The following is a 13,414-nucleotide window of genomic DNA, read 5'->3' on the forward strand; positions in this document are numbered from 1 at the left end:
CAAAAAATTTGATTCTGTTCATCTGGATCAAGAAGTCAAGACTTCTGAAGATGTCACTTGGATGAATGATGAAACATTTCTCCCACTGAAAACGCTACATCCAGATGAAAAGAATCAACTTTTTGGCAAAGAAGTCATATGTCCTTGTTCACCTGCCATGTTTGATCAAACACATTCACATAGTGCTTGATTATTTTGGAACACGTGATTTTCCTCTGATGCCAACTATCCATCCATCCATCCATCCATCTTCATCCGCTTATCCGAGGTCGGGTCGCGGGGGTAGCAGCCTAAGCAAAGAGGTCCAGACCTCCCTCTCCCCAGCCACCTCCTCCAGCTTGTCCGGGGGAATACCAAGGCGTTCCCAGGCCAGCCGAGAGATATAATCTCTCCAGCGTGTCCTGGGTCTGCCCCGGGGCCTCCTCCCGGTGGGACATGCCTGGAACACCTCGCCCAGGAGGCGCCCAGGGGGCATCCTTGCCAGATGCCCGAACCACCTCAGCTGGCTCCTTTCGATGTGGAGCAGCAGCTGCTCTACTCTAAGCCCCTCCCGGATGGCCGAACTTCTCACCCTATCTCTAAGGGAGAGGCCAGCCACCCTTCGGAGGAAGCTCATTTCCGCCGCTTGTATCCGCGATCTCGTTCTTTCGGTCACTACCCACAGCTCGTGGCCATAGGTGAGGGTAGGGACGTAGATCGACCGGTAAATTGAGAGCTTCGCTTTTACACTCAGCTCCCTCTTCACCACGACTGACCGGTGCAGCGTCCGCATTACTGCAGCCGCAGCCCCAATCCGTCTGTCGATCTCCAGCTCCCTTCTCCCATCACTCGCGAACAAGACCCCGAGATACTTGAACTCCTCCACTGATGCCAACTAAAATTCAAAAATACCAACATTCTCTCTGTAAAGGAGTTACCCCAATACGTTTAGAAGATCTGTCAGTGCCGCATTCATCCAACAACCCTCTTTTCAAATGAGAAGTGTTCTACTCAAAGACTGGAAAGGCCGGTGAAGCACTAAGAACTCACTGTTGAGTTTATCAACAAAAATTCTCAAGTCAGCAGCAGCATTCAATCAATAACAGGTTTAAAGTTGCCCTAAATCTGGTCCACAAAGATTCCCCTCATTATACAACCTGCACCAGCCTGAATGTTTGACACCATCCAAGGAGTCACAGAATTTGGTGACAACAAATTCTTACCATACCATCCGCATGCCTGAGCAATCTAGATTCCATCCAGGGTATGTGTTTTCAGTAAATAAAAGCTAGCACCATCTACAGCATGAAAGAAGGTTCTAGGTTCACACCTTCCTGGAGCCATCATGCACATAAGCCTGCATGCTCTCCCTGTGCCAGGGTGGGTTTGCTCCGTTTGTTTAGAGACATCCATGTGAGGTCAAATCAATTTTAAATTGGATGTAGAGGTGAGACCAACAAAGCGCTATGATTTTGTGGAATAAATCTATCAATGCATGTGTCGTGTCAAGCATTTTTAGTGGTCAGTATAAATAGAAAAGCACTATGTAAATACCAGTCCATTGAGATCATTTTAACCACCACCCTGATGTTAAACATTAAAGAGGACATGAAACACTATACATATAGTGGCTAATATACACCATTGAGCCCTGCTCTCAAAATGTGACACAGATATAACACTGTCTGTGAAGCTGAATTTAAGAAATAAGTGCTTTTAGTTAAAAGTTTTAAAAAACCTTTTAGAGCAATCTTCTGTTAGTACGGAACATAACGTCATGTGGTTGGTTGGTTGTTTTCTAATCAAGTTTTTGGTATATTATTGAAGTTCAAAACATTCCATATCTTCACTTACTCTCCATGTCTGTGTCCATGTCCTCAGACTCTACTGCTGCACTAGGCCTCTGGATCTTTGGCTTGATGACAAAAGGGCACTCTTTTCTCGACAGGTCCACCTCATGCTATTTTAAGAAATTGATAGAGAGAGGAATGAGCAAATGCAGAGGACTGAGTGACTGTATCCAAAAGTGGCTAGGTCAGGAATATGCCTAACAAACCTCTAGTCTGCAGATGAAAATGGAAAGGCCGCTGTGGGACTGAAAGGCAGCCATGTCAAGGTTGGTGATGAGGTCCACAACCCGCACTGCTCTTGTTACAAAGGTGATCTGGTCCTGCTCGTCACCCAAGAACTTGATCACCTATGAAGTACAAGATAATCATTGATATATTTCTTAAAGACAACATTATGAATGCCTACGATGTACTATAGGGCCTGTATGTACCTTAAGGAGGGCTTCCATCATTCCACAGGACACAAGGGCCTCCCCTCCAGCATCATAGCTAGCCAAATGGTAAAGGAATGAAAAGAGTGCTGTTGCAAACTGGTGTGGGTAAGGTTCCATCAGAGGATCTAGAAAGCAAAGGGGGGCGGGGGGGTTAAAAGCTCTGATTTTATTTACCAAATTTCTTGCACATCACTCATTAAAAATTTGGGTCATAATTTCTGCTATGTTCTCACCAATCATTGCTTGTATGCAATTGCGAACCAACACGGGCAAGAAGCCATGGTATGAGGCAGTGCCGGTGCAGTCGATGATGTTGGAAAGCTTGGGCGTCCTCTCCAGATGGACAATTGAAGTTAAAGTGCGCAAAGAGGCCGCCTTGATATCCTGAAGAACAAAATCCAATACAGCACTTCAGAGAAAAGACAATGAAAAAGGACAGATATTGTGCAGACCTAAGAATAAAGAAGGCACTGAAAGTAATCATCTTCTCACACATTCACAAAACACATCAAAAGACATTTTATTAATACAATGAAAGTACATTTAGTGTAATGACAGTGATCGAGCTTGAAGGGGGGAAAAAAAAAGGGGGGCAAAAAAAAAAAAAATTACTTTCTTACCACAAGCTGTTTGTCTGTAATCTGCAAGACATCCACCAGCTCCTCTATCAAGCCATTATACAGAATACTGTTGGCTGACTCTTGGAGTGCATTTGAATACACTGGTGGGGAGAGGCAAAGAAAGAGAGAAAAGGTTAGAACATAAAACTAGGACCAAAATCATGTCACTTTCTTGGGAAAAAGCTTTCTGCTCACCCAGTATAGAAATAGCATGCAGTCGGGCTTGTACAGCCTGCAACCTCTTCTTGTGATTTGAGAAACCATGGGCTAGTCGAATATGAGTAAACAGTAGGGTCTGTTTGTCTTTTGGGATGTTGTACATCATTGTCAGTGACTCCATGATTTCTGATGGGCTCTCTGAAATCTATGAGACAAAACAAGCTATGTATTAGGTCAAGAAGCCAAGATGTGGCTTTTAAGCTGTTAATGATGCAATTCTAATTTGACTGTACCTTGTCAAGCTGCTCGATGTGAATATAATGTAGTGTGTTACTACTTGTCTGCGGAGGGAATATGACATTTGGAAATGATTGGGACACAGTCAGGTGGTCAACAGAATATTCCAAATATTATTCAGTTTTTACTTTGGTTGCTTTAGTAAATGTTGATGCCTATACCTTTCTCTCTACTTTGACCTCAGGGCCCGGTTCAGCATAAAACTCAAAGTGAAGTGTGGTGGCACTGGGAGGATACTTCTGCAGTGGGAATATGCACATAATTTATAAGTAGGCGTAATTTAATAGTTTTTGACAGCATCTATTTAGAAACATAAAACTTTCTGGCCAACAGTAATATGTAGATTATAGTTATGAAACATCATTCACTCACAAAAAAAAGAAAGAAAAAAAAATCTTACCGTCATAGGCAGATCCCTGCAACATTCAGCCAGACCAAAGCCATTCTCCTTCCCACCCCAACTCTGCAGAAAAGAAAAGAACAAAGAGACTAAACAATTCAACTCCACTTCTTGAGGGACAGCTAGAATCACAATGACAAATGTTCACCAGACCTCAGCCAAGTGCTGCAGACGGGCCAGGAGAGGAGTCCTTTTTTCAGATCCCAGTCTTGTGATGTAGTTGGATCGCTTACTGAACACATAGAGTAGGTTCAGCACAGACAGGACCACCTGCATGTCACATGATGCTAACAAGGTGGTCAGGTGCTGTAAAGGGGGTGGATGGTAGATAAAACAAGAAATATTTAAGTTTGTGAACTTCATTTTCTCTGATATATCCACAGCACAAAAAATAAACAAATATGTATCAGTAGTACTGAAGAGCTGAATTGGTTGAACCATACCTCTATGGAGCTGTAAAGGTGCCTAGAGAAGCTGTACTCAATAAGCAAAGCTGTGAAGTTGAGCACTGCCAAAAGCAAGGCTTTGAGCTGTCCATTCTCTGGACGGTCACACACCAGCAGCCATGACATATTCTCTACTGTCTGGCCTGCATCACACAGAATACCATCAAAGCGGTCCAACAGATCCACCCAATGGTAAAGCTCACACTGTTGAAAGAGATAAAAAAAACAAAAAACTAATTTCAAACAAATATTACATATCATTGATTTAATTTAATGTCCAAAAAAAGTTTTAGATTTTGTATTCTACTCTCAAATTAGTAGTACTTCTGGCCATTAGGATTCTGTAATGACAGCAAGTCAGACCAATGGCAAGTGCCAGTGACATTCATACATAATTATTTTTATATTTGCTTGTAGCTCATAAGTTTTCATAAATTTAATAAAGTCAAAGTCAATTTATTTCTCATTCCCCATTCCCTTTTGCATTCTGTTAATCTGTATTATTACTACACTTGCTAAGACATAATTTCATTTCAGGGAGATGTTTCTAGGAGTGTGGTGCGGAAATGATGTCATGAACTTGTGTCAACAGGTATTGTGAAATTTCTCAAATATATTTGATGATATTCCACACAATTCTAGAGTGATGGGAACCTTGTTATAAGAGTTTGTGTTTTATAAAAGACTGAAGGAGTAGCTTCTCCTTCAGCCTAATCTTCTTACCTTGCCAATATTCCAGGTCTTGATATGCTGCAGTTCAACCAATAGCTGCTCATCGTTGCATGCCTTGAGCTTCTCTATAAGTATCCTGCAGTCAGCAGGCTGTTGGTGCAGAAGGTTTAGGAAAATATTTGGTCAAGCACAGTTCCTGGATCCTTAGGAGTCTTCTCAAAACACAATATACCACCCTAAACAGATGATCTATGCTGATAGACAGTGAAAATCTCCATTTACACTGAACTAACAACTCTGGGCAAACACAATAACCCACAATACTTTCACTCAAGTTGTTTAAATATGAGAAGGAAGAGAAAAGAAAAAGATCAATTAACAAGTCAAAAAGCAAGTCAAAGTCAAACTGAGCACAATCTAATGAACTGGGCTTAAAATTGTACATAGAAATACTATGTGTGTATTTGAGCTACTTTAAGCTGGTAATCACACTCTTTGAGAAACAAAGTGAGCCTGACATTAGCAATGCTAGCACCACAGCATTCTTTAATGCCAGTACCCTTGTGCAAAATGTGGTTGAATGCCATTTTATTCTGAAACAGTTTAGATACAGGCATTTATTTTCTAAAACAAAGTACTGCTAGAATTCTCTGCTTTAGCAGGGCCGTGACTTGTTTTACTTTCCACCTAGCTTGTTTACAACTTCCCTTCAAAAAAGTGAGGGGTGCTGCAGTCTGCCTAGTGGTGAAGACTGTTCAACATCTTTGAACCAACAGTTAAAAAGCATAGTGAATTACTTGGTTTAACTGACCAATACTTCCATTTCTGAATAGCACAATCCTACAAGACGTGTCCTGTCACTGTTTACTTATCACGGCAATCAGCTGAGCAGGCATTATCATCAAGGTAAACAACAGTATGGCTGTTAAATGTATTAAGTCTTCAGCTCTAACCCCTTACCATTCTTAAAAACTCCAACATTAAAGTATTTCAGTTCAATTTAACCAAATTCAGTTCAGAGAGTTCAAGATCCTTCTAAGATAAATACCAGAATTTTTCCTGTAGAAATGTTTGGTGCTCAAAACAGTTACAGCCAGACCCACAGTAATTAATAGAATTGGAATAAAGTTATTTCTGTATCCAGTTTTGTTAACTGGGGTTTCATTAAAAAAGGATAACAGCCATTCCTGCTTATCAAAACATTACAGTAGAGCTGGGCGATATGAGATTTTTTCATATCACGATATGTTTTTTTCATTTCAGGCGATAACGATATCTATCACGATATAAGCCAAATAACTATATTTGTAAAATTTAAATGTGCCGTTGCTCACAAGTAAAATGTGAAATAATCAGCAGCTTGTTTTTATTTAAATATTTATTTCCCATAATAAGTTCAACAGGGTAGATGTACTTAAGGAACATGAGACTTTTTCAGATAAATAAAGGCAAATATTGCAAACTACACAAAAGGCAGCCGCTAAAGCGTTTAAGTTTCAAAATAGAACAAACGAAACAGACTACTAAATTGTCAATTCCACTTAGAAACAAAATATTAATTCTAAAAATAAATCTTAGTTTGTTTTACAGAAGAACAGACAAAACTGACTAACTTTTGTCAATATCAAATAAACTGAGAACTAAAAGGAAATTCTCAATCTCTCCTTGTTGTATAGCTGAGCTTTTCAAACAGTTTTAACAGTTACTTTAGTCTGACAAAAGCCGAATGACGAATTAGCGCTTCCAGTCAGAGACTGAGGCTACGTCCACACGTACACGGGTATTTTTGAAAACAGAGATTTTCCGTTTTCGTTTTAAAAAAATAATCCCGTCCACACATAAAGGCAGAAATGAAGGAAAACGCTGCTATGAACATGCCAAAGCAGCAGGTGGCGCTAGATTCCTAACCGTGCAGAAATGTTGGCCAATCAGAAGTCTAGAAGCCTCGGTGGGAAAAAGTAAACAAAGCTGGGGCATAGAAGCAGAACCGAGTCGTATGTGTGGACGGACAGTAACTGTGTGTATATGTAAGCATTTAAACACTGCAGAGAGTAGAATTAACAGTAACAGTATTGTAGAAATTCATTTCACCGAAACAATAACGTGGCGCACAGTGTGACGCATGCACCAGTTTATTGTATTTCCAGACTTGCTTTCGGCACAATTTACAGTGCACGCTACTCTGTTTTTTGTCAGACTTGAAATAGCCGAAATACCTTCACACTACGGAACTTCTATGGCTCTTCCGTTCAACAATCTCTCCGGCATTGGAACCATCATCTGTTTTCTCTTCGGTCACGCTCGGTTGATTTTTCTAGTCGGCACACTCATTTCCTCCATTACGAGCCGGCTCCATTACCCGCTGGCTGCTTCCCAAACAAACACAGTGCGGCTTGGCACTTGTGCTGTACGTAACAAGTCACGCGACGTGACGCTGCGGCTGTGATTGGTTCGGCTCTGCGCTACTTAGTTTGGATTGGCTGACCTTTTTTTTTTATTTTAATTTTTTATTTTTTTATTTTAAGAGGACAAGAGCGGCGAGGTCTATCGTGATAGCTTAATTTCTCTATCGAGTAAAAGTTATATCGCGATACATATCGTTATCGTTCTATCGCCCAGCTCTACATTACAGATAAGAAAATTCCCAGATTTTTACTAGAGAAGTTATCCGAGTTGTCAACTGTATCGTACACATCATGCTTGCAGTCATAGACCCCCCCCCCCGCGCATTTTTGGACATGACACACTGTAAATTTCTTACAATATAAAAATAAAAAGCATCTTCAACAAGTTCTTTTAGGCCCTGCTCCCATTATGAACTCTTATCACAATTGGCTAGAGAAAAGTCATCCTAAATATCCCAACTACATGCAATTTAGGCAGCAGTGAGGTTAGGAGCTATGAAAGAAAACGCAGCCAGCATCAAATATACTCACAGCTTCCGTAGGTGTTTTCTTTAACTTGCTTCTGTCGACCTTCATTGTCAATAATCTCTATTTGCTGCTCCTGTTGAGAAATGTTAATGTAACCCATAAAGCAACATCTAATAATGAATTTCAGTGTGCTGTGATGCAGATATTCTTCTATAGCACTTGGGTAAATATACATTTGGACTTTACATATCTAAATACTCCCAGCCAAACAGTTATTCAGATATTGAAATATTAACATTAAAATGTCTTAAAAAAAACCCCAAACCCCCCCCCCCCCCCCAAAAAAAAAGACTAAAAAAACAAATAAGATACATACTTACAAAAAAATATTTGGCAATGCCCACTTAAGGGCATGTTCCAGTTGCTCTATCTGTAAAATCAAAACCTTACATCAAAACAGTGTTCCATATGTTATTTAAAAAAAATGCTCCAGGTAAATATGTAAATTATTTGGATAATATCCAGTACATAATATAACACAAAAAAGTACCTGCTGGCTATATATCTAGGTAAATTCGTACATTATGTACTTGAAATACACATAACAAAATACAGACAGTCGACTACAAATCTCAACATTTGGCAGGGCACTCAATGAATAAGCAAAGGTAGATGATATGGCGATAATCCTCGAAATTCTGTTACAGCGAAATATGATTGATCACCACCAGTGGTTAAAAAGGTGATGAAAACATTGACATTTTCTCAGGCTCTCTAAAAGTCTGATGATCACAAAGCAAACCGGGCAGAGCATTAGCTGACGGCTAGCGAGCAATGTACGACACAAAGTTAATCAAATTATATTGGGTCCCATTTATTGGCCTAAAACATTAGCCCGACGTTTCATCACTTTCAAATTCAGGGGAGATTTAAGCCAAACAGTGCGCCTCTCTGTTTGCTTTTCCATAAACTCAAACGACTCGAAGCTTACAGGTTAAAGTTATAGCTACCTAGCTAACAAGCTAGCGTCGGTAATAGCTTTACGTTATTTACCTAACGTTAACAAGTTCCTATTCAAAGCCCACTCTGCAGTTATAGGTCATAAACGTGATGCGTTTTGTTTGTAATCAGGTAGCAACACGTCTAAGAAAACGAGAACCCCTGTAAAACTCAACGTAGCGACAGAATCGATCGGCAACGTTTGCTGCGGAGATGTTAACCCCTGACCAGCTAACACCGAGCTACCGGTACCGTTAGCAAACGATCTTCCTCTGAAATTCTAAGTCACCAAACGTTTTTTAAAAAGTCAGCCAAGTCATAATCAAGTCATGCGTGTCATCAGCGATAACCATTCACAATGTAACTAAACAAAATTCAAACCGCTAGGACCATTTGTGGCACAGCTGTCAAACCAGACCTTACAGATTCACCATCCTGTCCTGACCTGACTCTTGACTAATTTAGGTCGGGGCTGCACAGGCCGCAAAAAGGAGCCCGCACTCCCTAGTTCTGTGCTGGCCCTACTCCAGTTAAGATGAATCTGTAAACAACTCGGTGACTAGCGACAAAGAGAGGAATGTGTGCAAAATACCTGGAAACACTAACGTGACTTTTTTTTTTCTTAGGCTCGGAGTTCCTGGCTCTAAAGCTACAGTCGTTGCACGCGCTAGCTAGCGACCTAGCTACCGTTAGTTGAGCAGTGAGCAGAAACGCAGAACAACTCGCTGAATCATTGTCGGACTGGTCTAACGTGACACTGCGAGTTTTGTTTTTAGTTTGCAGAAGGGAAAATTGACTACCGAATCAATTAAGAAGTTTGTTCGTCCGTCCGGAGTATTACAGTATCCCCGCCTGTTTCCATAGCACATAGGCACTAGCTCTTGGCACAGTCATGATGAGTGTGGGTAGTGTGCAAAAAGTGAATAACGCTACGGCTGGGAATGAGAAGCCACTGCTGTCTGTATCGATGCAGTGCGTATTTATAACGGGGCAATGGGCCCTCTGTGGGATGCACCACCAAAACATCTTATCATATTAAGTCGACACAGTTCTTCAAGTTATTTTCATGAAAGCATACCAGGCACACCAGCGTAAGCGCCGACATATTCATACGAACTTACATGTGCATCAAAATATTGTGCTAGCCACCGTGAACACTTAGAAAACACAAGCACATTGCATCAAAACAACTTTAGGTATTTGATCCATGAATATTTACAAAATAAATAAATCAGAATTTTTAAAAGCCTGTTTACAAAACCTGGACAAGTCAGGAGTATACACTTTATTTCAGCTAAATAAGCTTAGAGGTTGCTAATTGTCTAGTTCATTGATATTTTTTAAGATTACTCACTGTTGCATTATGTGTGTAAGACTTCTCTGATGAAGTAAGCAAGTACTTAATTCAAACCTTTAAGAGCTAACATACTGATGTTAGAACACCGACCTTGCTCAGTTACTCAGTGCTACATTATAGCTTATATGATTTAAGTGTAGTTTTCTCCATATGCCTAATTCAACAAAATTCAGTGTCATTAAAAAAAAAGAAGAAGAAAGGGGGGGAAAAGGGAAGCATTGTTTTCTTTTGGCACTATATTTGTTTACCAAATTAATCTGAATTATTCATGCATTATTTATTGATAGGCAAATTCAAATTACACAAAATGAGTGGGGACTAAATTAAACCCCTGCCATATCTAGGCATTATCTTAAGGGATGTTTTTGTTTTAAATATTTTATTGCAATATCAGTGGATATTTTACTGACATTGGTTGTATATTGGTGATTATTTAAAATAGTATTTACAGGTTTTTTTTAAATTATAAATATGGATGTCTGCCAATATTGATTACAGCACGGACATAAAACCAAAAACTTTCCAAAAGCTCCACACACCCTGTGAGAGGTTATGGTTTTTCCCTAAATTAATATTTGGGTATGATGAGCAGCACAAACACTGTCACTGAGCCCAGTTGTTCAGAGCTGAACAATGGCTGAAAAATAGAAATCACAGTAAATCTCACCAAGACCATCTGGTTAGACAGATATAACCACATGGAACCAGAAAAGAAGGTCACATTTTCTTATTTAGGAATTTCAATAACTTCTGCTAGTTTGAGTTGTGGAAAAATATTTCAAATACACCAAAGTGTTTACTGTCAGAAATACCTTGCTCCTCTTCTTCTTATTGCAAACTAGAATGTGCCAAAACTCTGCCAATGGCTATAGGGGGTGTTTTGTTTTTGACATTTAGTGCTTTTTGTGCCATATGATGACAAAGAAATCATTATTTTTTTTAAAAATACTGAACTGTTTTTATGTCGTTCAGCCCTTCAAACTACCAAAGCATTTAGCCCGTGGAAATCTCCTCTAACACAACAGATAAACATCAACCACTGCCATCTCTGAATACCATCTTATTTGCCAATAGGCGATGCAAAAATCGACTGATACAGATATTAAGTTGTTACATCAATTTATCCCTGCAGGTATATTCTTCATGTATAGTGTGCATTACCAGCTCAGTTCAGTCAAAGCAGAAAAAAGAAAGGGGGGGAGGCAGTACTCACCAGAATCTGATCTGGTTCAGTGGTTCCACCTTTCTCATCCTTGATTTACTACGCTGTTTCTTTACACAATCTGAAAACATATGACAAACAATGAAATTAGTTTTGAATGAAGAAAAGAAAATGGAACTGCTTGGACACTTGAAACACCATCTCTATTTCTCCAAACGTCCGTCATGTCAGTGTTTCAGGAAGAATTCCATTAAAACTGAAAGATTTTCTACTTTGTAAAATTAAATATAGTTAAACACTTATTTCTGTTTCACTGTACCTCCAGTTTTCTAACTTTGGGGCCTTAACAGTTTCCTTTTAGACACAGGTTTCAGGATGTATGTGGTTTTGCACATGTGAATGACATTTCTAACTTATCTGTATCTTCCTTAAGTCATTATTTTTAAACAAACTGAATTCTTTGATATCTTGTTACTAATTGGACAGTGTGCATAACTGCTATGGGAGTTATTTTTTCTGTAAACATGGACAACAATCAACAGATCCTTACTGTTTAAAATTTTCTCAAGTTCAACTTATTTGTCTGCCATTAAACTACACTGTTCAGCACAGACTTGCTGTTGATGTGCATGCCTTATTTATGCCAACCAAACAGAACTTTATTTATGAAAAATCCATGAGCGAGAGTAGTAGTCCGCATAAAACAATTTCCATTTCGGCAATCTCTCTCATTAAATCATATGGTACTTTAATATCACAACCTCCATATCACTGAACAGAATTACCCTAATTACCCAGATTTTAAAGTACATTAAAATATTTGCAGAAAAACTTGTCACATCTCCACTTTCAAACTGTTTTATACTTTAATAAGCTGATCACCTTTAATGAGCGAGCTGAGGCCTGGCATTAATGAATTATCCCGGCAATAGTTTGATTCAATAATAAAGAATACAAAAACCCATGAGGCACTCAGGGGAGATTTAAGCCAATGACGGAGAAGTGGTCTACTTCTTTGTCATACCATCACAATTAACAGCGATTAAGAGTATGATGAGATGGTGAAGGGAATCTGACAGGTAACAAATATTCACATTTCAGCAGCTCGGTATGTTTTCACCAAGTGGTTTCACCGCTTGATCTCAAGACTTGTATATGTAAATGAGACAGTGAGACTCACCGGCATCACATTTATAAATAAAGGATAAATAAAATTTGCAAATGTAGCCGAGTGCAATATTTTCTTTGACGAAATCATGCTGATTCTACCGATGAACGCACATTTAATCTAAAACCAACCTGTAGCATTTATAGCTGCTGACATTATGGAATGTTGAAGTCATCATCCGAAACACAAAGTGAAGTAAAGGCTATTATTACTCCCAAGTTAACTGAGTTAGCTCCAAGTTGAAAGCGTGTTCATTCAGCTCCTATCCCATTGTTTCTAAGTGTTGTTTAAGTAGCTTGCTACGCAGTTAAAGATCAGTCAGTAGTGGCGCTAACGTAGACAAAGTTAACAGCTAGTCATCTGATGTTAGCTAGGTTTACTAGCACTTTTGGCTAACATTTGCTACTTCGGCTTTAATTCAGCTTTGACGGCTAACGTTAGCACATCACGAAAAGTCAATCTGCAACACACACTTTGACTCAAGTTGTCTTCATTCCCGCCAAGAGAACAAGCCGCAACAGAGGGAGAAAACTGGCTTTGAATTACTTGCACAGAGGTGCAAATACCCACACACAGTGAACATGACTCTGCGTGTTAAGTGTGCGGCTTCTGTGTTAGAGGGTTTCGCGCGAGCTAATCGGCTAGCCGTTAGGGCTCCGAGTCCGCACAATGCTCTATCCATGGGATCACGGCTAAATTAAAAATGGCGGTTTACACTGCAAAAGACGCATACATTACCATTAAAAATACACTATTTTGGTGGCTCGGATCCCGTGACGAGAAGCAATCAGCAATTTACGGACGATAGACGTCCATCACCGCTTTGCTAAACCCTGTGTCAACACTTTAGAATAAGTCTTTCTGCCTACCTCGAATGCGTGTTACATTTGCTTCTCCATCTTGCACTAACGAGTGGTATGGCAGTTTAGTTCTCGCGAGAATACCTGCTGTTGCGTTTACACAGGGCACTCCCTTGTAATTGCTATTAAAAAAACACA

General features: G+C 39.7%; 1 protein-coding gene across 13 annotated transcripts in view; it reads right to left on the reverse strand.

Annotated features, from left to right (window-relative positions):
• The window catches only part of huwe1 (HECT, UBA and WWE domain containing E3 ubiquitin protein ligase 1), a 52,508-nt gene extending 39,171 nt beyond the window's left edge, over nucleotides 1-13,337 (reverse strand). For 9 of the 13 annotated variants that reach the window (XM_085260828.1, XM_085260824.1, XM_085260827.1 and 6 more), the window contains exons 1-16: nucleotides 13,286-13,337; nucleotides 11,300-11,369; nucleotides 8,111-8,160; nucleotides 7,794-7,863; nucleotides 4,909-5,007; nucleotides 4,183-4,389; nucleotides 3,893-4,045; nucleotides 3,740-3,802; nucleotides 3,501-3,578; nucleotides 3,336-3,383; nucleotides 3,079-3,247; nucleotides 2,884-2,984; nucleotides 2,497-2,647; nucleotides 2,261-2,388; nucleotides 2,036-2,176; nucleotides 1,834-1,939 (exon numbers count right to left, since the gene is read on the reverse strand). In XM_085260828.1, coding sequence (XP_085116954.1) covers nucleotides 1,834-1,939; nucleotides 2,036-2,176; nucleotides 2,261-2,388; nucleotides 2,497-2,647; nucleotides 2,884-2,984; nucleotides 3,079-3,247; nucleotides 3,336-3,383; nucleotides 3,501-3,578; nucleotides 3,740-3,802; nucleotides 3,893-4,045; nucleotides 4,183-4,389; nucleotides 4,909-5,007; nucleotides 7,794-7,838 — 1,489 coding nt within the window. In that variant the 5' untranslated portion in view covers nucleotides 7,839-7,863; nucleotides 8,111-8,160; nucleotides 11,300-11,369; nucleotides 13,286-13,337. The other 4 variants (XM_085260818.1, XM_085260817.1, XM_085260820.1 and 1 more) reach the window with 4 other exon arrangements.
• Between the last annotated feature and the right edge of the window lie 77 nt (nucleotides 13,338-13,414).

The sequence above is a fragment of the Mchenga conophoros genome, linkage group LG20 (genome assembly GCF_057382185.1).
Source record: "Mchenga conophoros isolate Kocher_MC1m ecotype Shallow Benthic linkage group LG20, M_conophoros_male_GT1.1, whole genome shotgun sequence".
In the NCBI taxonomy this organism is placed as follows: Eukaryota; Metazoa; Chordata; class Actinopteri; order Cichliformes; family Cichlidae; genus Mchenga; species Mchenga conophoros.